Source organism: Gossypium raimondii, chromosome 4 (assembly GCF_025698545.1).
Source record: "Gossypium raimondii isolate GPD5lz chromosome 4, ASM2569854v1, whole genome shotgun sequence".
Lineage (NCBI taxonomy): Eukaryota > Viridiplantae > Streptophyta > Magnoliopsida > Malvales > Malvaceae > Gossypium > Gossypium raimondii.
The window spans coordinates 48,839,137-48,866,649 of record NC_068568.1 but is presented as its reverse complement, the minus strand read 5'-3'; the positions used below and the strand labels follow the sequence as shown (position 1 = coordinate 48,866,649).

The following is a 27,513-nucleotide window of genomic DNA, read 5'->3' as shown; positions in this document are numbered from 1 at the left end:
ATTTATTTATCATTCAAGAAACTCAATTTGCTTATTTTGATTTGCAGCGGAGCAATTCATGATTTAAAAAAAAAAAATCGAACATCCAATTGAGTTGACAGAAAAGTCTTGCAGTTTGTTTAACCTAACATATATACAGACAAAATCCAAAACCAATAAGAAAAACCTTTAAAAGCATAGAGTTCTCAAATGCGGCGCAATCTTAATCCTAAGGATGACTTGTGAAGATAAAATAATAGGGTGAACTAAAAGTCCAGTGTGTGCCAAGGCCCACCAACATAACAAATAGTCAATTATTATGCATATTTAACATCTGCGAGTAGAAAATCGAATACAAGGTATGTTTAGCAATGCAATGTCATACAGAATAAATCTTACCCCATTCACTACACACTATTTACGTCCAACCCACACACCAAATTAGTGGTTATGGCCCACTAAAATTTTATGCAAACAAGCTATTAGATATAATGTGGGAAAATCGCCAAAAACGAGTAATACAATTTAACTGCCAAAAATAGATTTTACGGGTATCCCGCTAGAATCATAGAACATAATTTACCAGAACTTTCTTCATATTATATTCATAACCCACCCCTATGCACATGCAAACAACTTAACACATGTTCGAATATGCTCAAACTAATCATGCTTACTTACGAAGATAACATATCGGAAACATGCCATACAAATTAACAGATTGGAGGCATGCATATAACTTATTCGAAGTTACTTATTAAAGACATGCTCGTACACACAAACATACAATCTAGTACACAACTTTACATGATTTCGCATGCTTTCAAAAAATTTACATATGGGAGTTTACATAATAGATTTTAGCATACTACTAAACTCATTTATTCAACCTAAAACACGACTCTAAAAATTGTTTGAAATGGGTTCATATGCTCGTGTGGCCCACACACCATACCTGATCAAATCATGTGGCTCACACTCTTAAGGCACATGCTTGTGTAGTCCACACGGTTAGGTACACGCCCGTGTGCCGTGACTGTCCACTTTCGATTTTGCATAAATTTACAAGTTTTCGGGTTACAGACAAGTACCAGATTGTTTTGGGATGTTGACACAACAACAACAATCCGAGTTCTGGACACGACACCCAAAACTCAACCAGTAAGCAATCACCCGCATAGAAATTCGGCCCTTGCTCCCTAGAGCATTCGGCCAAGACCGCATTGGCATTCGACCCTTGCAAAAATATTAGCGCAAACCAGCCCCTAAACTTGGGCATTCGGCTACTTACCCTTAGAAGCGGTGGTTTCCAAGGCACTTAATTTGCTGTGCGCCTCACGATCCTCATCTAATAGAATTACAAATAATTAGACCATCACTAATTAGCCACCCTCAACCAACAAATTTTAAAGTGTAACGTATTAATATAAATTTTAAGTCATAATAATTCGTATAGTAGACTTTACATTTTCTTTTCACATGTTCATTCTATTTTATTTTTTAAAAATCATATTATATTTTCTTAGAAACTAAAGAAATTAAAATCTCTCTAAAATATTATTATAAAAAATCACTAAATTATATAAGGAACATAAATTTGACATAATAGTTCTAATGTATAATCTTCAATTGATCATGCTTGAAATATAATATTTTGCAATTCAATCCAAAAAGATAAAAGGGGTAATTATATTTAATATCTATATATTAATATAGAAAAGAAAAGAAAATTTAATAAGAGCTCGATAGGCTTGAATGCTTCGTAGGTGGGGCTAATTTTATTATATAGGTTAAAATATATTTTAAGTCATATTTAGAATTTAGTTTCTCACATGTATTTTAACGAATTTAATTCTCTTATTTTTAAAATTTTAAAATTTAGGTAATGTTTAAATTCTTTTGTTAAATTAATTTTAGCATTATTTAATAGGTTTTGTTTCCATCACCCAAAAGGTATGATTTTTATTATTATTAAATATTCAATAATTTTACTGATGATTCTTTATTGATGAAATTTTGGATCATGTACGAATGACAAATTTTTTATCTAATTACTTAATATTTTACTATTGGTTCTTTTCTGTTTTCTTTATTTTCATTACTTTTAAAATGTTATTTTATTCTTTTAATTATTTTCAACTTTTATTATAAATTAAGTCAACTCTCATTCAATTAGCAAATATATATTTTAATAAATTATAAAATATAAATTATGACATAGGAACTAGTATATTATAAAATATTAAACTTGTTTTTATATTAATATTAATATGATTTTATAATTAAACTTAAATGAACTTTTTATTATTTTTAAATTTGATATTTGAGTTAAGCTTCAATATTTAAATTGGTATCTAAATTTTTCATTTTAAGGCTTGAGGTTTTTTTTTGTCGAATTAAGCACCGAGCTTGATTTTAATATTCAATGTAGTACTTGAAATTTTTATTAAATATTCAAAAATATTGAAGCCAAACTTACATATTAAAATATAATAAAAAAAACTAGTATTAAATTAAAAATTAAAATTATTTAATGATATATTAACCCAAAAAAACACAAACACACAACTGAAAACACGAGCCTCGTGGTCTCATCATTAATATCTAGAGGCGATCACAGGTTGGGCTACCCGGCCCGACCCGACGGCCCGCCCGAAAAATAGGAGGGTTCGGGTAAAAATATAGGCCTAAAATATGGGTTCGGGCAAAAAAATTAGCCCGTTTAGAAAACGGGTCGGGCCTCAAGTAAAACTTTTTTGGCCCGGGCCCGGCCCGAATTATATATTAAATATATATTATTTTTAATCAAATATATTCATTTTATTTTTAATCAAATATATATATATATAATATTAAATATATATTTATTTAATATGGGCTAGGCCGAGTCGGGCTCGAGCTTAGCAATTTTTTTTCGGGCGGGGTCGAGCCTGAACCTAGAAAACAGGCCTAAAATTTTGTCTGAGTCTGGCCCGAACAGGTCCGGCCCATGATCACCTTTATTAATATCCCCATGTTTGGTTATTGCCATCTTTTAATACCATTCATTTAATGGGCTAACTTTATATGTATATAAATATATATATATATATATATATATATATATATATATATAAAATTGTGGATGTTTGGCCATGAGGAAAGTTTATGAAAATTGAAAAGTTATTTCATCATTTTAGTTTTCTAAATTACCAAATTTGTAATGATGTCAATTTATGTTGCCTAATAGACATTTTTAATTAGGTACAAAACTCTTTAAGATATCAGGGGCTCCTTGACATAATCAATTTATTAGGCTCTTAATCATAAATTTCTTTTAGGAATTTGATGCTGAACCATGCCGGAAAGAAGAAGAAACTATAGAATGGAAGAAAGAGGAGAAGAAGAGTTTTGAATAATGTCATAACATAATTGGAATAAAATGGAATACAATACTCAAATTGGGTCATCAGCCTAAGTTTCTTTAGCGTGGGCATGTATCAACTACAACCCCTGCAAACCATCGACTGTTCTCAAGGATGAAAATGCGAATGCTTGTGCTGCAGATCAAACCAAGTTTACTAGGTTGCATTTTTTGGAAAATTGTTACTCCAATGCACTAGCACTTTTCATGCAAGAGCTAACTATTTTGGTCTAAATTGAAGAGGGTGAAGCTAGGCATATTTTGGGCTTTGAAAGCCTAATGAGTTGTAACATGAAAAGCCTAAATTTGGTTAGAAGATTCTTAACAGACTTTTGAGCTCATTTAGTAAACGAATTAATGCATGAATGAATGTACGTGCATTAGATACATGTATTTATTTAATTAAAACGTGGATTTTGAAATTATACATGAATTTAGGATCAGATGCATGTATTTGGTCATTAATGTAAGTATTAATGCAAATACTTAGCTTTTAAGTTTCTTATGCTTGAGGGTTATCGCAAATATCCCAAATAAAGGTTGACAATGTAAATGAAAGATATTTGAGAATTTGAATCAAATTTTGCTCTTTCACCAAACTTCCTATAGAAACGATGGTGGTACTTGATTTGCAAACAAGCTTACATGTGTTTGAAATGCTTAAGTGTATGATGTGATTATATATGTTGAATATATATCTGGATATGCCTTGTGGGTAGTTAGTTTTATGCACATACCTTTGATATGAAAGTGTAATTGGCTCAATGAGTAAAGCGTTAGCACTTGAAGTGTATTATGAGAACATGAGATAAGTGTTTGATCATGGTAAAGCATGATATGTGAAAGTGTGCATAAACTAGAAAATGAATGTGTGAGATGGCTATATTGGCTTTGTGAACCTTTGAAAGCATTGGATATAGTTGGCATGCTATAGGATTTGAGTACTAATTTATATGTTTTTTTTATTGGGACATGTTTGGAGGGATAAGAGAATGTGGAGCATTGCTCCATTCATTGAGATATGTTGGTGTGTTGGAGAGTGTTAGATTCATACTACACTTGCTTGGGACATGTAGACTCTTTTGAGTCATGGTGTAATGGAGATTCGAGTATCCAATGAAAGTTATTTTTTTCTATATTTTCATCTTCACAAGTTATCAATGTATCAGTATGATATGAAATTTGATGATTTTATATGATAAATGTGTTTAGCATGTTTGTTTTTAACTCTTGATTTTGTGGTTTGTTGTAGCATCTTGAACACTCACTAAGCTTGGTTAAGCTCACACTCCCTTGTGTTTATTTTTGCAGAGAAATAGCTTGTGTGGAGTGGGAAACTAGGCAAGCTTGAGATCCAAAGGCAAAGGCATCTTGGTTGTGCATGTGAGGTGGTTTTGGTTAATAAAGGATGACAATATGGGTTTATTTTGAGGGTTTAGACTTTGGACTTGTTTGGTTTGTAAATGAACTTTTCATGGATTGTTTGAGGACTTTTAAAACTATTTTGTGGATGTTTTTATTGCTTGGATGATTGCGTGAGGTATGATTGATGATTGCTTAGACTATATGTTGAATAGCATGTTTGTGCCATAGTGATTTATGGTTAGAATTGTTTAAATGACGTGTTGAATGCTTGGACAGATGCAAAATGACCAAATGGCAATGTATGTACATTTATCGCATGTAATAGGCCAATTTGCCCGGCCCGTAATAAAATCAAATCAAAACAATAAAATAAACCAAACAAAATTAATAACAGTCCAAATGTCCATTTACAGACCCACCGAGCCCAAAAACCCAAAATTACATCAAACCCAAGACCCGAAAAATAGATAAACCTAACCCTGGCCCAGTTAATTTACCCAGACACAAATACCCAGAAATGAAACCTAACCCAAAACCAAATTGGCCCAAATGGCCCAACACCAGAAAACCCAAATCGGAAATGGAAAATTCCTAGGGTTTCCAGAGGATCTAAGCGCCGCAAGCTCTGCCCCTGCACAAGCCACTCCCCACGCACTCAACGCCATCACGAGCCTCTAGCTGGCCTCGTACGGCCTCGCACCTGCAAAGCAAAGGACAAGCAAACGAAAACAAACCAGCAACAGCAGAAAGACACACGAAAAAAGGCAGCAGAGAGGAGGGGAAAAAACAGATAGCAGGAGGATTTTAATTTTTATTTTTTGTATTTTTCGGGGGATATAAAAACCCCATATTTCTGTATTGAAAAGGGCTTTTTCCTCTACACACGATATCAACACACACAGACACACACATATTGTAACAAAAATATTCAGAGGAATCAAAAAACAAGGATTCGAGTAGGTGTTTCGCCTTTTTTCATTTTTTCTTCTGCATTTCTCACGATTTCCTTTTGTTCTTTTATACAAAGAAGAGAAAAAAAATAAAAAGGAGAAGGGTGAGTTTGCCTGGTAACGCGATCTTAGCCCTCTTCGCCGTCATCGGAGAATGGGCTAGGTTCGAAAACCGTCTGAACGCCCCCAATGCGCAGAGCGGCGCAGGGCTTTGCTTTAGGTTAGATTTTCATTTCAATAGGCAATAGTTTTTAGGGTTTTTTTTAGTTCTTAGTGTGGGATTTAAAACGACACCGTTCGAGGCTGGTTCCCATAGCTTCGAAACGGCACCGTTTGGGTCGTCCAGTGACCATGACCCGCGCGGTAACCCGACCCGGGGAAGGATCCGGGCGTCCAGCCTTTCTGGTCTATTTGCGTGGCGAGTCCCTCTGGTTTTATGGAGTCTCGATTTGATTTTCTTCAATTCTTTGATTTTGTATCGCATATTTGTTTTTGTTTTCACTTGGATCCAATTTTAAACGGCGCCGTTTTCTGTGTTAGGTTCTGCTTTTTTATTTTTTGCGTTTATTTGCCAATTTAGTCCCGCAATATTAGGTCAGATTTCAATTTAGTGCATGCTGGTTTTATTTTTATTTTATTTGTTTTAATATTAGATTTTAAATATATTAAATCCTATTTTGACATATATATCAAAAATTTTAGTATTATTTTAACATTTAACTTTTGATGGTTTTTAAATTTTACTATTATTATTGTTTAAAATAACAAGTTATTATTTTATATTATTGGTTATACTATTTTAATTCATCATGCAATAGTATTTTTTTATTATACGTTTTAGGAAAATGTTAATATATTATTATTTAATTTATTATTCATTAATATACATTTTGATAATTTGATATAATTTACATGTATATTTTGATTTTTATCTTTGTTTTTTTTAAATTTATCCTTTTAATATATTATATATATAAAATATTTACATAATAATATTTTATATACTATTCTTCATATACGCATAGATTATTAATTATTTTAAAAATATGTGTTATAGTACTAAGATATTAGATATTATTGAGATTATGGATTTCAAGAGTTTTTAATATGTTAATGTACGTATTTTAAATCGATTTTACTTATATGTAATTCATTTTTTTCTTTAAAAGAATTTGCTTATTTATGAAAATTTATATATATGTATGTGTATGGTATATTTATGTGGTTATGTTGCATACTATTTTGTGAAATTAATAAATGTATATTAGTTGTTATGAATTCATTTTAAAATATTGTTCTATAATGTTATTATCATTTCTATGTCAAGTTTATTTTAAGTTCATGTATAATATAGGTTTGTCGCCTTATGTATGTTGCATTGTTATTTGTATTTTATGGATTCTTTGTAACTCATTAGTATTGATTTTAGTTTGTAAATTAGCTTTTCCCAGTGTACAATGTTATTTCGTTATTCATTCAAAAGATTACAAGTGTCAAAGTTATTTCATTCAAAAACTTTCAAAAATGCTTGAAGTTTGGAATCCTCGAGAGAATTGAGCTCTAACGTATTGGGCTCCAATTTTCCTCGTCGAATCTAAATAATCGATTTTTTTTACATACAAATTTCCAATAAAAACCCATTCTCGGGAGTTCGACATGTTGTATCCTAACGCATTGGTATGACATGTTATTTTCTCAAGACGAGGATTTTAAAATAAAGGTAATGTTCGATATTTAGGAATTTTGTGAAATCGAACCCTAACTTACTGAGTTTTGATTTTCTCATTTGACCCAAGTCGGATATCCTTCTCAAATGCATAGATTTTAAAAAATCAAAAGATAAACTTAATTTCGATGATTTGAAATGTTACACTTTAACTTACTGAGTGTGTCAATTTATTTCCTTGAAATAAGTGAGTCTCATCATCCAATTTATTTTACTCAAATTTTCTTTTCCAAGGATCGCATTCTAAAATCTTTTCAAAATTTCAACATTAAGACATTAAACAATTGATTCGGTACCAATTTTGGGCATTACGAGGGTGCTAACCCTTCCTCGTGCGTAACCGACTCCCGAACCTGTTTTCTCAAAATTCGCAGACCTAAAATTATTTTCAAGGTGATCCGATCACACCACAATAAAAGATCGGTGGCGACTCCCATTTCTATTTTCAAAATCAATACCCATTTTTCAAATTTCAAAAAGAAAATGGTTTCGACATCGCACTTTAAATTTCCTTATATGCAATTTTGGCATGTTGAGTAAATTAAATTAAATTGACACCTTCCTTAAGGCCTTTTATGCCTCTTAGATATAACAAAATTTTAAAACATTCAAACAAAATTGTAAAATGATTAATAATGAAAAGTTCTTAAATAGGCAATGTATAGCTACTTCTAATGGGCACTTAACTGTTGTGATGAATCGTGTCATTGCACGACATTGCTCTTCATTAAATGTCATGTCTTTCAGAACAAATTTATTGACATAAATTGTGTTGTTACATAACATTATTTTTCACTAAATGTTATGCCTTTAAATGACACAACCAACCATTTAAAGTGTGTGTCATTTCAACACAATTATTATGATGCCAAAATATATTCTTAAAAATATAAATTAAAATATTAGTCAAAATAAAATAGTTGCACTCTAAATATCAAACACACATATTTTGACATAGAATATGTATAAAGCTCACTAAATAAGCTTAACCCAATGTGCTTAGTATTTAGCTTATTTGTTCATTCATAAAAGACAACTTATATAGGCTTAATTCACACTTTAGTCTTTAAAGTATATCGCTTTTTCATTTTGGTCTTTAAATTTTTTTTTTGGCCCACTTCAATCCCTAGCGCTATTAGAATTTCCTAATTTAGTCCTTTGGTCATTAAAACTAATAGGTGAGATATTCAACCAATCATACACTTCCACATGTCATATGATGATGTTATTGTGACATCATCATTCAAAAACCTTAAAATAATTAAAAATAAAAATTACAAAGAATTAAAAATAACATTATAAAATTAAAAATAATATAAAATATAAAAATTTACTAAACATTTTAAACATATATCTTAGAATTTAACATTTTAAAATTTTATATATCACATTTACTAGAGCTTAAACATGAGATCGCTATCTATTGGAAGGATACCGCCTATGATAATTGTTTTATAATTCAATCAATTGAATTTGTAATTGGTAGGTCCTTTTAGGTGATAAATTTGGATAAGTTGTTTTCAAATTATTTAAATAATGAAAATAATGTTATTTATTATTTAATTAAAATAACATTATTTTTATTATTTAAATAACTTGATTAAAAAGAACTTATCCAAATTTATCACTCAAAAGATCTACCAATTATAAATTATGATTGATTAAATTATAAAATAATAATTATAGGTGATATCCTCCAAGAGACAATGATTTCATGTTCAACCTCGAGTAAATGTGATATATAAAATTTTAAAAATGTTGTACTTCTACAGTTTTATATTTTTTTTTCTATTTTTAATAGTTTTTAAATAATTTTTGTATTTTTTTTTCATTTTTAAAGATTTTTTAAGGTTTTTTTTGGATGATGATATCACAGTGATGTTATCATATGATATGTGGCAACGTATGATTGGCTGGATATCCCAACTGGTTTTTTAACGTCCAAAGGACTGAATGAGGAACGTTTGATAATATTAGGGACTAAAGTGGGCCGAAAAAATCTTTAATGATCAAATGAGAAAAACGGTACATTTCAGGAACTAAAGTATGCATTAAGCCTCTTATATATTATTTAATTTGAACTATTCTAAATAATATGAGACTTAAATAAATCAATATGTTGCAAACTAGTAACATAAACATAAAATTAGATGACAATACAAAAATTGAAAGAAATAGGTTGTATAACATATAAGATACAATCTTTTAAACATAGCATAATTTCCATTACTCTTTTCTTTTTTAGTAATGTACCAAAGCATTTTGACCTAATTGAAATGAATGTTTGTTATATTAAGTTGACAGCTGATAAAGGCTTGGGTATATCCTATGATTAGACTACGTTTCTGGAACCTCTGTCTAGGGTTTATTAAATAGGGTTTAGAGAAGGTCAAGTCCTTTACTTGACTGCATAAATATGTAGTGGAAGTGGGTGAATTAATTCAGTTCAAACTTCAATGGCAGTGAGAAGAGAGGGAGACACAGAGTTAGGTTGGGGATGAGAGGACAGCGGGGCGATTTGTATGGCTTAAAATAAGGGTCAAACAACTATCCATACATGTGATATATTTATATAGTATATGTATGGATCAATGGTGCCGTTTTTCCTTATAATCTAAGCAAATTTATCCCCTCTCTAAAATATACCCTTTCACCACCCACTTTGATATAACATTTCTCACAAATTACACCCAACCAAAACCCTCCTCTCTCTATCACTTGAAAGAGTAGCTCGCATTGCTTGCATTTTAGTAATAGACTCTTCCAAGTAGAAACATAATGAGGTAATTAGATAGGGCTTTAGGTTATGGGTATATTAGCTAGGAGAAAAAGAAATTAGTTAATAAGAAATTCCTTCTAGAATTTACAATTTTTTCATAGGTCCAATAATGACTATTTTTTAGTAGTTTGAATACTTTTTAACACGTACCAAGATTCTAGTTTTAGCAACAGCTCCATTTAACTTGTCGTATAAAATTCACACATGATATATCATGCATAAATTTAATTATCAACTGTTACAAATTGAATGTGCAAGTAAATAAATGTTACACTTGATATATATGGTATTGAGGTTAAAAGAGGGTTATAATTCTTGAATTGTAATACTATCCATTTGTGAAAATATTGGTAAGCTGTCTAATCTTTCCATGTATGAGCATGTGATGAATATCCTCATAGAACCTTGTTTTTGCTATAAAAGATTATAAATCTTGAGGTTGTGCAATCTTTTCTGTGAACATTGTAGTGTAATTTTGAGTAGTAAGCTTCATAATATTAAGTGATTTATTTCATTTGGTCATGTTGGGCAATAAATGAACCCTTATAACTTTGATTTGTTTAAATTGTTTATTGTCAATAATTGTGTCATGTAAAGAACTTTCACTAATAGGTTTATGTTTTAGGTTGAATTCTTGAAAGATATTGTAGCCAACAACATACCTATAGCAGGGGAGAAACTAGAAATTTTTTTAGGAGTCTAAATTAAATTGTAATTTTATAATAATAAAATGTAATTTCACCATTTTAATAATCTATATCTTTATAAATTTTAAATGATTAAATTAAATTATCTTTAATAATTGAAAGTTTTAAAGAAGATATCAAACACGTAAAAATATATTGAGTTTTAATTTTGAATTATGAAATTATAATTATCTTTTATTTAATAACAATTTTCCATTTAAATTCAAATATGAAAATTTTAGTAATCCTTTTCAAGAGTCGAGTTTAGACATAAAATTGATCTCTCAATCCAAAGTATTAATTAAGATTTAAGATGCTTTTAAGTCAACAAATTAAAGCTTCCATGTTGAAATTAATTAAGGGAATGTAAACAAGAAAAAGAATGCTTCATGTGCATATTTTGATAATTTAATTACCTAAGCTTTAGCTTATACTGTAAAAAGAAAGTTTGATGGGTGTATTTGTTTAACAACATACAATATTAGGGGTCTATTTGATTTTTTTAAATGTAAATTTTATCCAAATATTTACATATATATATATATATAGAATGTTATTGTATTTCAATTTATCTCATTTTTATATTACATTCCTCAAAAAATTTCAAATTTACTTACTTAAAATATTAAAATATTTATTATTTAATATATATATATATATAAAGTAAATTGATGTATAGTATATATTTTAAAATATTAATTACACTATCACCAGGTCTGCTTATATGTAAAATCCTTGCCCTTCTTTAAACAACAAATTGCGGGTAGTACACGGCAATTCTGATTATTAAAATTTCATTTTCGAAACTATTTCCCAGATATTAAATTTATAGCCAATAATTTTGGGAGTTAATTAAGATTAAATATATATATCAATTAACATATTTTATCGTCTTTACCAAAGTAAACCACTAAAATATATTAAAACTAAATTAATTAAATTTTATAGTAATTAAAATTATTAAATGTAACGAAAAAGTGCGGTTGGGTCAGGTGAAGTTAGAAATTAAATTGTAAGTTTTATGATAATAAAAATATAATTTAATCATTTTAATAACCTATTTCTTTATAATTTTTGAAGAATCAAATAAAAAAATTACTATTTTAGGTGGTCAAATTAAAGTGTAATTTTATCTTTATTAATTTAAAATTTGAAAAAATTTAAAGGGCTTAAATAGAAATTTTTTCATTTTAGGGAGATCGAGGCCCTTGCCAATTCCCTAACTACGCCCCTAGATTAAATTTAAAGGGCTCAATTGGCATGGGTTGTTGCCAATGCAGGAGGACATGAATTTGAGTGGGCTGGAGCGCATTATCCTCATATTTATGGGTTGAGGAGGGGCTATGAATAATTGTAAGCATTGTGTCAAAAAGAGCATATAGATATTGTTCAAAAAAATAAATAACAGATATTATTGAAAGATTTATTCACTTATTACACAACATATCTTTTCATAGCTTGTGCTTATTTGAATTTATATTGTCAACGAAGCATTTGAAAAAGTTTTCAAATCTGCAATTAAATCCACTTGCTTTTTTTTTAAAATGAAAATTATTATTTTTGAACAATGAGGATTATATTTAACATACAGCTAATATTGTATAAATATATACACTAGTAATAATTTCTTAATTAATTTTTTTAAATAATTTATTTTTATTATTTTTCGTTTACAGAATTTGAAATTCATAAAATAAATTCAACTATCCAAAGGTCACATGAGCAAAGCTAATTTAAAATACTGAAATAGTTTTAATATACCAACAGTCAACTCACTTCCATTAAATCTCGTAATTGATGTATTTATATTCAATCATTAAATATATATCATATTTATTATATTTTTAATCTAATAAACACATAAAAATTGTGTTTATTTAAAATTTTAATTATAAATATTGTTTTATTTAATTTAAAATCATGTTTAAAATTAACTATGAATTTCCATAAAAGTAGCATTTTCGAGTTTTTTGTGGATCAACAAATTAAATTAAATGAATCCTCGTACATCATGTTAAAAAAAAATAAAATGAAGGCAACAAAATTGAGTTCATTGATTTAGATTCTCAAACTTTAGATTGTAACATAAATCTTATTTTATATTCCATTCGATAGATAAATAATGGACAACATGTATGTCTTGCCTTTTAAGCACTCTTTGCCCCCTTTCTCTCATTTTCTTTTTCTTGCTTCTTTTCTCTTCGCCTTCATCTTTGTTTCTCTCAGAAAATATTTTCCTCCATACTTGAGAGCATGCTTGAATGTCCGGAGAAAGGTAAGAAGTAAAAATCTTATTTCTATTTCTCTGTTTAATCATTAGAGCTTAGACATATACACATACCTATAACTTACGTCTTCATTTTCTTCCTTGTACTTTTTCTACTTATTTTTCCCTAATATCAACAGTGACGAAAGATAAATCATAAGAAATAATCATGATGTTGAAGTCACAATATTTAAACCCTATTTTAATCTCTTATGATTAATATTTAAGTATATACATTTATTGGTATGTATATATATAAAGTAATTTTTTTTTTTTTGATTCCATATATATTTTAGAGAGAGATTTGATGAAATAGGCAAGAAGATCAAGAGAGAGGGAGGTGTGTCATGTCATCAGCAAATGGGAAGAAGACATATACTGAGTCCTCCAGGAACCCTAAATACCATAACACCATGTGCAGCCTGCAAACTGTTGAGGCGTAGGTGTGCTCAAGAATGCCCTTTTTCACCATATTTCTCTCCCCATGAACCCCAAAAGTTTGCTTCCGTTCACAAAGTCTTTGGCGCTAGCAATGTCTCCAAGATGCTAATGGTAACCAAAACTCTAATCCCTTCAAAGCAAAGTTATTATTGAATCAAATCCAGTTTTGATTTAATTGTTTGTGATGCCTTTCATGGGGGTAATATTTCAGGAGGTACCGGAGAGCCAAAGAGCTGACGCAGCAAACAGTCTTGTTTATGAGGCTAACGTGAGGCTTAGAGATCCTGTTTATGGCTGCATGGGTGCAATTTCAGCTTTGCAACACCAAGTTCAATCTTTACAAGCTGAAGTACATGCAGTAAGGGCTGAGCTATTGAAATATAAGTATAGGGAAGCTAACTTTATACCCTCTTCCCTTGTAGCCTTGCTCTCTTCTGGGGCCGTTTCAGTTGCAGCACCACCACCACCACCGCAACCTCCTCCTCCTCCTCTTCCTACTACTTCTACCTCCACATCTTCCATGTATACCCAACTTACCACTGCTGCAGACTATACCACCATTTCTAATGAAAATGTTTCCTACTTTGGATAATTATTATATTTATGGTTTATTTTTCTATATTATAAAACAATTAAAATGGAATAAAACGAAAGAAAGAAAGAGACGAAAGATCCTGTTTAAATTGCTTCTTCTTTTTCAAAGCAAGAATTAGTCACTCAAATATTACTCACTCTAGCTTGCTCCACAATTGTAGTCCATTTATATACGCCTTTACCTATAATGGTTGGTTGATGTGTTTCTTTCTTGTACATATTGTTTTCTTATCATGCATCATTAAATTTCTTATTTTTCACTTCACTTTACTGTTTTCCTCAATGAATAATGTGGTTACAACCATATTGGAAATGGAGAATTAATGACCTTTTTTCCTTATTGACATGCACATAGTTTTAAATGCTGTGTCGTAGTTGGGATAGTATTTCAAGGAATTTACTAATGTCGGAGCCGTAACAATATGAAAATTACTACAATTTTTGTTTCTCAAACCCTTACATATATATGTTTCGCATTCTTAAAGTTGGGTATGTAAGCTCCCATATTTGAGTATTGTGAGTGTGGAAAAAAGATTCAACTTGACTCGATTCTAAATTTAATGAAAAACTTTTAAGTTTTATTTAAGAATTTGGATTTAGAATTTTGGATATAAATGGTAAGAATTAAACGCATATATTACAGTAGAATTAGTTGAGATTATCCTATCTTAACCGATTGTCGAGGGTATGATTCTCGCCTTGAGTATTGAGTAGTTTTAAAACTCGTGGTTAACGTCTACCCTCTTAATGGACTTACAGAACGCGGATAATTAGCCGCTGAGTTTGCTCCAGTAGATACCTTGGAAAAACAAAAAAAAACAATAGATATAATAGACATTAGAAAAGTATAAAAACATGGATTGTCAAATTCAAAAATATTTTAAGGATTTCAAATTCATTACTAAATAGTACATTTCTAAATAGTTTACTACTCGACTTACATTATTTCGGGATACTAAAGAGACAAAAGACATATATATATATATATGTATGTATAGGCTTCTTCTTTTTCTTTATTTTATTTAGACTCATAGAATGCATTATATATGTGAGAATTATTTGGTTTTGTGAAGTAAAGATGGTAGATGATATAGTTGAATATTTGATTGTGTATTGGGGGAATTTTAGGGCAAAATGTGAAGTGATTGCACGTGAAAAGGCAGAGTGTGAGCACATGCTCTTCTGTGCCATTGAAGGATTTATAGTTACCTCATGTTGGAAGGGGAGACAAATGGTACATGTGATCATCCCCATATAGGTTAATTAATAGAGATTTCTAAGAATTAAAGCATGTAAATAATATCTCTTTCTTCAATAAATAGAACTACATCTCTTCTATTTGACATTAATTAGAAAAGAGGTTTTCAATCTTCAAATAGATGTAGTTGAAACTCTTCTTGTATCATTCATTTTTCAACATTGGTGAATTTCTCCTCTGCCCGTAATTTTTACTCGAAAGGGTTTCCACGTAAAATCTGTGTATTCTTATTTTTCTAATTTTACGATCATCCAATTGTCATTATCGACGTCTATTATAACACTTTACTTACTACTCTTTCTTTGCCCTCTAATGGATGATTAATTGTTGTTATATTTTTCCAAATACTAAATATTTTAAGGGTGTTATTCACATTATTAAATCTTGAAATTTTTGGGACATTTTTAAAATTTGCAAGATGGTTTTAAGTCTAACTACAATTACCCCTTCCTCTAGGGATTTTCATTTTTATAATTTTATTTAATTAATAAACTTCATTTGAAATAAAATTATTAAAAATGTTTCAACTATAATATTTGTTTAAATTTTTAATAGTGTTTAAAGTTTCAAAAAATTTATTATTTATAAATTTAAAGTTGTGACTTCAAAGAAATTAAAGTTGTGTAATTTAATTATTATTTTATTTTATTACACTTTAAAAAATTTATTACTACTTAAAAAGAAAATTGTTTAAAAATTCATGGTAATTGAAATAAATACAATTTAATTAGAAATTTTGTGTATGATAATAATGATTATGTATGATAATAATTAGAAATTGGTAATAGTCGCTCCCCTCTTGACAGTGCTATTGTATCCAACTCTGTCACTGGTTCGTGTAATAAGGAGGTTACAGATCTTATTTTTGGTGGAGGTGGAGAAAAAAAATAATTTGGTAATATTAGAAAACCCCTAAGTTTTTCCCTACGGTTATCATCTCAAACTTCTGTATCGAGTTTACAAACCATCCTCTTCCGTTGAGGTGGAACTTGAACCTGTGACCGCATAACCACTATTAAGTGGGCTCCCAAGTTATACTCCAAATCGTGACCCCATATTAACATCCGTCAACTAGGAGCCCCTTGTTATACTACAACCCGTAATCGTATAAGCACCGCGAACTCGAAGCCTGATTTGCAATGCAATGGACTTCTAGGGCAATGGTTCTATCTCAACACAACTGTCGAAACCGCTTTTTTGAAAACAAAAATTTTGGTTATCGACTTAAAAAACAAAAACTGGAGTCGCCACCGATCCTTTATAAAGGTGTGATCGGCCCACCTTAAAAAATAATTTTGGTTTGCGAAATTTGAGAAAACAGGTTCGAGAGTCAGTTACGCACGAGGAAGGATTAGCACCCTCGTGACGCCCAAAATTGGTACCAAATTGATTTTTGTTAATGTCTTGGTGTCGAAAATTTGATAAAATTTTAAAAGGAAACTCTTTATTTCATGAATAAAAAAAATAGTAAGACATTCATATTTCAAAGAAATAAAACACCACACCCAGTGAGTTAGGGCACAATGTTTTTAAATCTCCAAAACACCCGAACATTGCCTTTTGCTTTTGAAAATTCTTATCTCGAGGAGTCAAAATATCAGGACCAGTAAGTTAGGACCCAACATTTTTGAACTCCCAAGAATAAGCTTTTATTTAAAATTTATGAATTTATTGCAAAACAAATACTTGGCTCTCTAAATTCATCGAAAAATAATCGCGATCCAGTAAGTTAGGACACAATCTTTCCCGAGAATCATGAATGCCGAATATTTTGGAAATTTGTAAAATATGATGATTTTAATGTTTTGACAAAACCAAAATATATTTCCCGAAAGGTATGTTAAAAGTTAATGTATGATATGAAACAAACTTTAATTTGAGACCAATATGAATAAATATTTACAAATATATACAAGTAGGTATAATATACAAATAAATTTACAAACATGCATAAGCATATATTTAATGCATACATATAAGTGTACATATATATATGAAAAAAATGGAATGGAATATATCACATAAACCAGTAAAAATACAGGTATTGAGAATAAAATAAAAGCATAAAACATGCGCATGTATATATTTACAGAATAAAAGAAATATATATAAACATATATATAATATAAAATATATAAAAGTTAAAAGAGATAAAATAATAAAAAACGAAACGAATGTAAAATACATGTATTTATAAGTTTCAAGAATATATATAATAATAGAAAGTGTAAAATAATAAAATATTCATAATGATTTTTGAAAAATGGGAACGTAAAATGTGCCCATGTTATAAAACGTATATGTATATATAAAGCAAATATATATATATATATAAAAGGAAAGTAAAATAAAAAATGTATATGTGTATATATTTACAAAATAAAGTATATAAAAGTTTTAAAAATATAAATATATATATATATATATATATAAAACGTATGAATAAAAGATATGCATATATTCATAAAAGCTTAAAAAATATATATATTTAAAAAATACATATATATTATATATAAAGATATGTGTGTAATACATAAAAAATGCATATGTATATATATATTATGTAAAAACCATGCGTGCATGAATATAGAAATAATGATAATAACCATAATAATAAATAATATAACAATAATAAATAATGATATAATGATAAATATTTAAAAAAATTGAAAAAAAAATCTAAAATGGGCTAAATTGAACTTGAAAACAAAAAAATGGGGTAGATTCGAAAATAAATAAAAGAGGACAAACTTGAACACACGAGCAACTATGGGGGACTAAAAGGGAAATTAATCCCACCCTCCAAAACGCTGCGCAACGAAAGACGAAATTGAAACAGAAATGAAAGATGCGGCTAAATTTAAAAAAAAAAAACAAAATGAGTTTAATTGAAGTGCATCGCAAAAAGGAAGGGCCAATTGCGCAAATAGACCATGTGACGTCAGAGCGCGCGGATCCTCCCCTTCGGGTCGGGTCACCGCGCGGGTCAAGGCCTGGACAATACGGCGCTGTTTTGATCTGTTATTTAAAACGGATTTTTTTCTCTAAAAACCATTTGACTGAATGAAAGGAAAAAAAAAAGAGTTCAAATACCCTCTGCTAGGGTTTCGTTTCTGCGCCGCCATCGCCCTCAACCAACCGGCCGCCGGATCCTCGGTCGTTTCTAGGCGGCGCGCCGGGTTTCATCAGCAAGACCACGCAGGTAAGCCTCTTCCCTTTCCTTTTATTATCCTTTTTTTAAAAAAAATGAAGTAAAGAGAATAAAAAATACGAAAAAAAGAACCCGATTTCACCTTGAATCAAGAAAAACAATCTGTAATCTCAGTGCTTTTTCCTATTTCTTGCGTATTCTTTGTATCCAATACCATGTTAAAAATGGCCTTTTATAGGCCGAAAAAAAAAAGAAACGAAAATACAATTATTCTGCTTGTTTTTTCCCTTCGGACTCTTTGAGTCCGTATTCGCAGGTGAAAGTGGAGCCAACGGCGCGCGTGAGGTGGTCGATTCCGAGACGTGCGCGCCTGGGAACTGCTGGAGGCGGCGGCTAAGGGTTTTTTAGGGTTTCGATGATTGTAACTGGGTTAGTTTTAGGATAAATTGATTAGGGCTAGGTTATTGGGCCGTGTAAAATGTAGGCCTGTTTATTATTATTTTATTTCGGTTTATTATGTGGGCCCAGGCCGATTGGGCCTTATTACAGCTGCCCCTCTTTGCTCATTGTCGTGTAACGGGAATAGAGCAAAGACTACAAGGCCCAATTGTGCCTGGTCCTGCGGAGCCTCAACTTCTTCAATGCTTCTCTTCTTTAGGTAGCCGCGTTCCTTCCTGCTGCATCTTCAGAGGTATAGGAACTGGTGCTCCAAATCTACTCAACTAGAGTGTCGGGGAGATAGGACTCATATGTTGTAGTTTCTCAAAAGCACAAAATCTGCTATCTTTAATCTGCTCCACTGCAACTTCAGGGAGATAAGACTTATAGCTTCAACTTGTTCTGGTACAACTTAACAAATAAATCTGATGCGATCTACTCTACTGCATCTTCAGAGAGATAAGATATGTGGTTTTAACCCACTCCATTGTAACTTCAAGGAGATAAGAATACTGGCTTCAATGTACTACACTGTAACCTCAGGGAGGTAAAATCGGCCATCTTCGATCTTCTCCACTACTGCTTAGGGAGATAAGATCTGTAATCTTCGATCTACTTCACGGCAGTACATGAAGACAAGATCTATTTTCTTCGATCTGCTTTGCCACCAGTATGGGAAGACAAGATCTGCTATCTTTGATCTACTTCACGCCAGTACATGAAGACAAGATCTATTTTCTTCGATCTGCTTTGCCACCAGTATGGGAAGGCAAGATCTGGTATCTCTGATCTACTTCACGCCAGTACATGAAGATAAGATCTGCTTTTTTTGATCTGCTTCGCCACCAGTATGGGAAGGCAAGATCTGGTATCTCTGATCTACTTCACGCCAGTACATGAAGACAAGATCTATTTTCTTTGATCTGCTTCGCCACCGGTATGGGAAGGCAAGATCTGGTATCTCTGATCTACTTCACGCCAGTACATGAAGACAAGATCTATTTTCTTTGATCTGCTTCGCCACCGGTATGGGAATGCAAGATCTGGTATCTCTGATCTACTTCACGCCAGTACATGAAGACAAGATCTATTTTCTTTGATCTACTTCGCCACCGGTATGGGAAGGCAAGATCTGGTATCACTGATCTACTTCACGCCAGTACATGAAGACAAGATCTGCTGCTTTTCAACCTGCTCCACTGTTGCTCAGGGAGATAAGGCTTTATGATTTCGCCGATCTGTTCTCTGGGGAACAGGACCTGTATAATACACTTTATGAACCTAACTATGCCTAATGATTAGGATGTTATGATCAAATGAATCAAATGCTCCTAACTAGGCGTGTATGAATGACATTTGAATGTTATGTCATGAAAAATGAATATTGAATGTTTAAAGTTATTATTGCTCATTAAGGCTTCCTTTGTGACAACAACGCTTCGTCAAAACCTGAAAATTTCAATCTTGACTCTTGACTCCTAGATATCTCTGACCTTTTAACCCGGTGAAGTCTAAACAATAGTCCTGCTTCAGGCTCCTGTATTATTTAGCAATTTCTAGAGTAATATGAAAAACTTCCCTTGTGAAAGTTTTATTAGTCCATTAATCGTCATTCTAATGCAACATGCTTGCGAAAAGATCATAACGATGAATAAAACAAAATTAGTTTGGGAGCATAGCTCGCAATGGATTGTCAATGATAGAAGAATTGTCTGGGGACATTTATATTGAAAAAGAATGAAATATTCTAAAACAACGAATTCAATACAAATGCTATGAATAGGTGCCCCAGATATCTCTGCTTGAATTTCTCTATACAGCTTTTCGAAGACCCTTCTGAATTCAACACGTGTTTAGGAGATTCACAGTATTTTGTTGATGCCCCAAGATGTCGCTCTATTCCTTTCTCACGATTTAGGTACAACAAGACTACCACGTGACAATCAAAATTTGAGCCGCCTTTTCGTGTTTTCAACTCAAATCCCTTTGGTCTTAAGGCGCCTTTATGGTTTTCACCTTAGCCTCCCATTTTTATTTTTTATTTTTTGGAATCCAAACGCCTTTATGGTTTTCACCTTGGTTCCTTCCCTCTTCAAGTAAAGTATCTCTTGATGAATCTAAATTTCATCGGATTAGGCAAGTTTCTTCCATCCATTTCACCAGATCGTGGCTCCTCCAAAAAGGCCTTTTTACAACATAAGGACCTTCCCAATTCGGCATCCATTTCCCCCTAAAATCTTTTTGTAGAGGAAGAATCTTTCTCAACACCAGGTCCCCCTCATGAAATTCTCTAGGTCGGACCTTCTTATTATAGGCTCGCATCATTCTTTTTTGGTACATCTGACCATGCTGAATAGCCTTTAGCCTTTTTCCCTCTATCAAGTTCAACTGATCGTATCGAGATTGAACCCATTCTGCTTCATCCAATTGTAGCTCAGTCAAAACCCGGAGAGAAGGGATTTCAACTTCGATGGGCAAGACTACCTCCATGCCATAAACTAAGGAGAAAGGCGTTGCCCCGGTGGAGGTCCTAATTGAGGTTCGATAAGCAAGAAGGGCAAACGGCAGTTTCTCGTGCCAGTCCCTGTAGGTCTCAGTCATCTTCCCCACAATCTTCTTTATATTTTTATTAGCCGCCTCCACTGCACCATTCATTTTTGGACGATACGGCGATGAATTGTGATGTCTGATCTTGAATTGACTGCAGACTTCTGCTATTGAGCTGTTGTTAAAGTTCAACGCATTATCGGAAAAAGTGCATCGCAAAAAGGAAGGGCCAATTGCGCAAATAGACCATGTGACGTCAGAGCGCGTGAATCCTCCCCTTCGGGTCGGGTCACCGCGCGGATCAAGGCCTGGACAATACGGCGCCGTTTTGATATGTTATTTAAAACGGATTTTTTTCTCTAAAAACCATTTGACTGAATGAAAGGAAAAAAAAGTTCAAATACCTTCTGTTAGGGTTTCGTTTCTGCGCCGCCATCGCCCTCAACCAACCGGCCAGTTCGGATCCTGGTCGTTCCAGGCGAAGCGAGCTTCGGGTTTCATCGGCAAGACCACGCAGGTAAGCCTCTTCCCTTTCCTTTTATTATCCTTTTTTTTAAATGAAGTAAAGAGAATAAAAAATACGAAAAAAAGAACCCGATTTCACCTTGAATCAAGAAAAACAATCTGTAATCTTAGTGCTTTTTCCTATTTCTTGCGTATTCTTTGTATCCAATACCATGTTAAAAATGGCCTTTTATAGGCCGAAAAAAAAAGAAACGAAAATACAATTATTCTGCTTGTTTTTTCCCTTCAGACTCTTTGAGTCCGTATTCGCAGGTGAAAGTGGAGCCAACGGCGTGCATGGGGTGGTCGATTCCGAGACGTGCGGCGTCTGGGAACTGCTGGAGGCGGCGGCTAAGGGTTTTTTAGGGTTTCGATGATTGTAACTAGGTTAGTTTTAGGATAAATTGATTTGGGCTAGGTTATTGGGCCGTGTAAAATGTAGGCCTGTTTATTATTTTTTTGTTTCGGTTTATTATATGGGCCCAGGTTGATTGGGCCTTATTACAGCGACAAAAGAAATGCATAGTTTTTCCAGCGCTATCGCATCACCGTCAACTGAAATATACCTTTGAATTTTCACAATGTCTACCTCAAACACAAACACAAACATAAAAAAAATCGGCCTCCCATTATTTCCAACCTTAAAACCTACAACCCAAAAATAAACCCTAAACCCTTAAAAACCTTAACAAAATCCTAAAATCCATTTACTACTCTAAAAATCCTAAACCCAATAAAACTCTAACAAAACCCTAAAAACCTTAAACCAAGTCGAGGAGAGAAGGTGAAAACGCGTTGGGAGCGTTTTCCTACAAAGTCAAATAAAATCTCTTTCAGATAGACGAGTTACATTCTCTCTCCAACATCGACTTATTCCGGCAAATATGCCAAAAATCCGCTTATTCTCTCAATATCTTTTTAAAAAATTGCCATTTTTGCTAATTCTGCCCATGATGAGCAGTAAGAAACTAGTACTAAATATTTTAAGGGCATGTTTGGTTGGCTGTAATGAAATAGAGGTGTAATGGAATAGATGTGTAATGGAATAGAGGCGTAATAGGTAATTCTTTTGTTTGGTTGAATGGAATGGAATAGAGGTGTAATGGAATAGATGTGTAATGGAATAGAGGCGTAATAGGTAATTCTTTTGTTTGGTTGAATGGAATGGAATAAAGGCGTAATGATATTCTTGTGTTTGGTTGAATGTAATAGAGGTGTAATAGCATAAGGAAAAAAACTAAAATAACTAGAATACCCTTAGCAGAAATTTGTTTAGGTAAATGATTATTGTTATTGTTATTAAATTTTAATAAAATTATTAATATCAATAATAAATAATTTAATCATATTTTAACATAATTATTATTAAATATATTTTAATTAAAACATATAATTTAATAAAATTCTTAATAATAAATATTCTTATATGAATTTACTAAAATCATAATATATGATACTATAAAATATTTTTAATTAATGCGTTGTATATGAATATACACATTTAATTAGTTTTACTTTTAATAAAATATTTCTAATTAATTCCTTCAATTTTAATCACGTTACAATTTATTCATTGTATTATATCTAACGGCTCATCTAAGTAATCACTAGTGCAATAAATCCTATAGTTTCGTACATGTCTTGTAATTGCTCGATTAAAATTTTCGAACTGCCTCAACTTAAGAAATTCGATCCCAAATTCAAATTTTTCAATACCAATAAAAATCAACTTATTACATCACCACTTGCAAAATATAACTATAAAAACATTACCATGGAGTAAAACATAAAAAAACAGAACATATAGTTCTCAATGACACCGAAACTTGAGTTCAATGATGAAGTATCGTAGTTGAGCCCATGATCCCTTAAATACTCATCATGGTCGATATAACTCCTCAAGGGAGCAACATCTATCACTCTATCGTCTAAGCTAATGCTTATAACAGAGGTATCAAACGTCTTCTTAAATCCCTTACATTCACAACAAAGAATTCCAGCAAAACCAAAGTAACATGCAAACAAACAAGCAAAATAGAAGGAATTCATTCAAACTTGTGCTTTAAAATTAAGTTCAATCAATTGCTAAAATCTGTAGCCCCTGAAATAAGAAAAATATAGAAGGCTTGTATGTGAATACATGGCAATATGACAGCACAGAAAATGAAAAAGGCTTGGCTCTTCAACAAAAGCAACATGTACAACTCAGAGGATCCACAACACAGCTTAATCTAACAACATCATTTACTAATAGCCTAAAAAATGCACATGATGAATTGCTGCATATACCATAGACCATAGACCTGAAAAATATCAACCCAAATTATTAGTAGCTGAAATCCCATCAAATTTCAGTAAATTTGAATGCTATGCAAATTGGTTAAGTTAAAACCAAGGTACACTTCGATAGCCATGAAAGAGGTAGGAAAAATAATGCAACAGTACAAAAGATACTTTACTAATTCATGTCCAAATTTAGACATCCTAAACACGGAATAAATCAAAACTCAGAGCACCAACTTCAATAGGAGGCAAAGATAGAGGTAATTCTTCAAAAAACTGTGCTCCTCTTTTTCATCTTAACTGTATCCTAACTCAATGTAAGTATTTGCGATCATGCATGTTTCAACATGCCCTACAGTCTCAGCATCTGACAAGCAATTTACTTTTTAAGTATTTGATCCTTATTACCAAAGAAAGCAGAGCTACATAACAGAGCATCTTAATAGCCATAGGAGAGACTGGTTGCTTTTATAGGTAAACTCCGATATTTTTATTCAACAATAGTCGGCAGAATGTGTTACTAGTTTTCTGTTATCAAAATAATAAGTAAGAAGGACTCTGTATAGGATGCGCATAAAATAAAACTAGTTGAAAATCCATGTAAAATGTATTAACAGAGAAAGGAAAAAAAGACAAAGAAGACCAACCTTATGATGATAGATTGATTTACTTCATCTGCCAAAAAACAAAGAACCATACTAAAACCACAGATTCCCGATAATAACAAAATTGAGAAAAATAAAAATCAACCTAACAACTTTAAGAAACCAACAATACCACGTGTCATCTCCCGGATGGCTGTGTCAGCAATTGCATAGACATGCGGGCTCTCAAGGGATTTATTCTTGTATGCTTCAATGTAGTCATTGCCATATAAAGGAACTTTTTTAAAAGGATTGATGGCAACCAAAACTTGTCCTGCTTTCGTCTAGATTGAGTACGATCATCAGAATAACAGCATTAGAGGAACACTTACCTTTAGTAGCAGGTTAAAAAGTTATATAAAACAAGTTTGAGCTCTTACATAAATCATATCTTGCTTGTATCTATATTGGATATTGAACAACACTGGTGGCTCATTTAAGTAACTAAGTTGCATGAGATCATCCACGCCGTCAAGGATATCAGGATTTGCAGATATCAAACTATCAGAGTTCACCTTTAACACCTACAATTGGAATACAAGTAAATGCATATATACTAAATGTAAGAACCTATTCTCCAAGCTTGCTTAATATTTGCTTACTTTCCCATCAGGAAGTGATATAACAGACTCCATTCCTGAAGTTGATATCACTCTCCCCAGCTCCCAAATCCCATTTGGATGTTGAAACCAACACTGAACCTTCTGAAACCGCGAGATTAAGTCATTCAGTATGAAATTTTGCATAAATATAGAAAAGAGTAGATCCTATCAAAACCAAAAGGGCTAATCTAATATAAAACCAAGAGCCATAAATCACCTTTTTGGTAGCGTAGGAAGTTATGTCACTCCATCTATGTCCAATGTTAGATTTTGATACTGAAGGCAATGGTGCTGCTGCAGAGTCCAAGTCCTCATCACCCACAGAAGGCCTATTTTCAACCAACAAAACATTCCAGCTATATGGTGAATCCTCATTTGCCTGTTCAGTGTCAGCAACACCATTTTCAACTCTCTCAACAACCTTGCCCCCTGAATCACCATTCCTTGCAGGGGAACTCAAGTTGGTTACACCACTGTTCCCCAAATTTCCATCAGCATATCTAATGAGATCGCAAGTCGGAGAACCCATGAACCTAAAATCAATAGGCCAAGATTTAGTAAACCGGTGGGAAGGAAGAACCTCAGTTTTCTGAGACATTTCTCTTAAGTGGTTCAAACTCTGAGGTTTGAGCTTTAAGTATAAAGGTTTGACTATCACTTGCTTTTCTCATTATCCAAACAAAACCATATATATACACATATATCATGATTTAGTTTCCCTTCCTTTCTCAACAACCAAACAAATAATTTCCAAATAAAAAAAAAAAGTAAATTCCAGCAAAGAAGAAGCACAGATTAAATCCTCAGACCCAGTTTAAGACTTTTTACCAGACTAACATGAACATAACAAACCAATCAAATAAAAATCAAACTTGTTCATTCATCTTGACTTTCCTTTCTCATCATCTAAACAAAATCACAATAAGCAAATTGCCAAAAAGAAACCCAAATCCAATATTTTCTAACCCATTTTTACCTTTATTACTCACATCCTCAACGGGCAAAGCTACATCCTTGACATGGGCTTCAGCTACTGAAGCAGATTCTATAACAGGGTCAGGCTTCTTTTCAACGGGAGAATCCGATTCGGATGAGTAGAACCTGAGTCGAGACCGAGTTGAAGCGGCGAGTGGGTTGAACGGCTGAACTGGGTTTTGATTGGTTTTGGTATAAGAGTGAAGAATATTGCGAGTAGTGAGTGAAATGCCTCTGAACAAAACCCTTTTCATGGCTTCCAAACAAAATGGTTAGTATCCAAGTGTTTTCCCGTTCTTTGGTTTTCAGAGTTTCTTAGATCATAAATTATTTGATATAACTAATATTGAATAGGGTTTTACCAAACAAATAGTTGTGCAAAATCTTTCTTTTCATCTTTTAAAAGATTTTTCAGCTATTGTAAAGTTAATTTTACAAAACATCATAAACAATTATGATTTTTATTACTATTTTCATATTGAAATTAGTAGTCTAATTGGTATAGCTGAACAAGAAAAATTCTATCAGCAGTATTAAATTTAGATTATTAAAAAGATAATTGGAACTCCCTAATTATCTGCTTTTAATGAAGACAAAGAATATTTGTCAAAAACTATTGATGAATGTTATAATAAATTTGATAATTATCAAGTCCAAACAGGCTTAGATTTATTATCACAAGCCCATTATCTTCTCCATGATAATGTCTATAAACTTTGGACGGACGGATGAAGAATTTTGGCATTTCCTAATGGAAACATCCAGGAGGAAAGAAATGAAAATCTGTGAAGCTGTTAAAAAAGATTATTGAAATGGAGATAGAAAAATTTTCATCTCACATTATAGAATAAATGGGGCGCAAGCCATTACACCCAACCAAACATGCTGGAAGTGTGTTATTCACATCTGTTAAATCTTGAAA

General features: G+C 31.9%; 2 protein-coding genes across 4 annotated transcripts; one reads left to right on the top strand and one right to left on the bottom strand.

The window, feature by feature from the left end:
• Positions 1 to 13,045: 13,045 nt before the first annotated feature.
• Positions 13,046 to 14,278, top strand: LOC105778739 (LOB domain-containing protein 15). Of its 2 annotated transcripts, none has more exons than XM_012602494.2 (3): positions 13,046 to 13,163; positions 13,451 to 13,706; positions 13,807 to 14,278. In XM_012602494.2, the coding sequence occupies exons 1-3, from the start codon at positions 13,150 to 13,152 to the stop codon at positions 14,185 to 14,187; spliced, it is 651 nt and encodes a 216-aa protein (XP_012457948.1). In that variant the 5' UTR covers positions 13,046 to 13,149; the 3' UTR covers positions 14,188 to 14,278. The 2 variants fall into 2 exon arrangements, with proteins under 2 accessions (XP_012457948.1, XP_052485872.1); XM_052629912.1 differs by having other exon boundaries at positions 13,059 to 13,163; positions 13,471 to 13,706.
• A 9,853-nt stretch (positions 14,279 to 24,131) lies between these two features.
• Positions 24,132 to 26,935, bottom strand: LOC105780176 (myosin-1). Of its 2 annotated transcripts, none has more exons than XM_012604348.2 (7): positions 26,593 to 26,934; positions 25,834 to 26,149; positions 25,617 to 25,718; positions 25,395 to 25,538; positions 25,148 to 25,298; positions 25,018 to 25,045; positions 24,132 to 24,390 (listed from the first exon to the last, which is right to left on the bottom strand). In XM_012604348.2, the coding sequence occupies exons 2-7, from the start codon at positions 26,143 to 26,145 to the stop codon at positions 24,270 to 24,272; spliced, it is 858 nt and encodes a 285-aa protein (XP_012459802.1). In that variant the 5' UTR covers positions 26,146 to 26,149; positions 26,593 to 26,934; the 3' UTR covers positions 24,132 to 24,269. The 2 variants fall into 2 exon arrangements, with proteins under 2 accessions (XP_012459802.1, XP_012459804.1); XM_012604350.2 differs by having other exon boundaries at positions 24,170 to 24,390; positions 25,018 to 25,068; positions 26,593 to 26,935.
• Between the last annotated feature and the right edge of the window lie 578 nt (positions 26,936 to 27,513).

What these genes read in the sequence shown, in the direction of transcription:
- LOC105778739 (XM_012602494.2), top strand. An exon ending in ATGTCTCCAAGATGCTAATG is followed by an intron (nt 13,707 to 13,806) that starts GTAACCAAAACT and finishes GTAATATTTCAG; the next exon opens with GAGGTACCGGAGAGCCAAAG.
- LOC105780176 (XM_012604348.2), bottom strand. Translation starts at nt 26,145, where the DNA reads ATGGGTTCTCCGACTTGCGATCTCATTAGATATGCTGATGGAAATTTG. An exon ending in CTTCCTACGCTACCAAAAAG is followed by an intron (nt 25,719 to 25,833) that starts GTGATTTATGGC and finishes TCGCGGTTTCAG; the next exon opens with AAGGTTCAGTGTTGGTTTCA. An exon ending in TATCACTTCCTGATGGGAAA is followed by an intron (nt 25,539 to 25,616) that starts GTAAGCAAATAT and finishes TTCCAATTGTAG; the next exon opens with GTGTTAAAGGTGAACTCTGA.